At 62.8% G+C, this 1,222-nt stretch overlaps 1 protein-coding gene across 1 annotated transcript in view; it reads left to right on the forward strand.

The window, feature by feature from the left end:
• Positions 1–1,222, forward strand: part of EMH_0059640 (uncharacterized protein) — a gene marked incomplete at both ends in the record, with an annotated part of 6,397 nt that overhangs the window by 1,681 nt on the left and 3,494 nt on the right. Inside the window, one exon of the mRNA XM_013497704.1 lies at positions 1–1,144. Within this exon, the coding sequence (XP_013353158.1) occupies positions 1–1,144 (1,144 nt within the window). The remainder of the gene's footprint in view (positions 1,145–1,222) is intronic.

Below are 1,222 nucleotides of genomic sequence, written 5' to 3' on the forward strand. Positions count from 1 at the left end.
TGCAGCAGCTGGGGGTGGGGGTGGGGGGAGTGCTGCTGCTGCTGATCCTGCAGCGGCAGCAGCAGCGCAGCAGCAGCAGCAGCAGCAGCAGCAGCAAGAGTGGTTTATTGGGCTAGAAGGCAGCAGCAGTGGTGTCGATGTTGCTGCTTTTCGCTCTCTTAGGCGTTTATATAAAACAGCAGCAGCAGCAGCAATCAGCAACGCAGCAGCAGCACAGCAGCAGCTTCTTGCTGCTGTTGAAATAGAGAGAGACCTCAGCAGCTGGGCAGCAGCAAAAGCAGCACTCATGCAGCAGCTAGACTTGCCTGCAGCAGCAGCAGACTCTCTCGCTGCGCATGCAGAGGGGGCCCCCCTGGGGGGGGCCCCCCTCGGGGGGGGCCCCCTGGGGGCCCCCCTGGGGGGCCCCCCTGAGGGTACACAGGGGCCCCTGAAACCCCACCCGCTGCTGACGGCGCCAGAGGAGCAGCTGCTGTATGCGTTGCCTGCTGTGCGTGTGCTGCAGCAGCAGGAGGATGGGAGGGGTTTGGCTTTGCTGCTGCAGCAGCTGCCTGCTGCAGCAGCAGCAGCTGCTGCTGCTGCTGCTGCTGTAAGACAAGAGAAAGCTGCAACTGCAGCAGCAACAGCAGCAGCAGCAGCAGCAGCAGCAGCAACAAATGGTGTATCTGTAAAAGCTTCTGCTTTCGATAGCTGGGGTGTATGGACACCAGAGCAGCAGCAACACTGCAGCAGCTGGCTGCGGCTGCTGCTGCGGCTGCTGCGGTGTGTTGAGGCTTGGAGAGAGGGGGCCCCCCAGGGTACAGCAGGGGGGCCCCCCAAGGAGACAGGGGGGGGGCCCCCCCCCCCGCTGCTGCGTCTGTATATATGTGCTGCTGTTGCTGCACTAGAAGAGGACAGACGGCTTGCTGCGGGGGCCCCTGATTTGCTGCTGCAGGCAGCAACAGCAGCAGCAGCAGCAGCAGCAGCAGCAGGAGCAGCAGCAGGAGGAGGAGATGCAGAGCAGCACTTGTGCTGCAGCACAGATCTGCTGCTGCCGTGGCTGCAGCTAGCAGCAGCAGAAGAGACAGCTGCGGTGTCTCCTCAGGGGCCCCCCAGCAGCTTGTGGTGGTCTGCTGTATACTTAGCCTTCAGGAGCGGAGACCTGCTCGTCAGCATACTGCTGCTGCTGCTGCTGCTGCTGCTGCTGTTGCTGCTGCTGCTGCTGTTGCTGCTGCTGCTGCTGTTG

Source organism: Eimeria mitis, genomic scaffold (genome assembly GCF_000499745.2).
Source record: "Eimeria mitis Houghton genomic scaffold, Emh_scaff2861, whole genome shotgun sequence".
In the NCBI taxonomy this organism is placed as follows: domain Eukaryota; phylum Apicomplexa; class Conoidasida; order Eucoccidiorida; family Eimeriidae; genus Eimeria; species Eimeria mitis.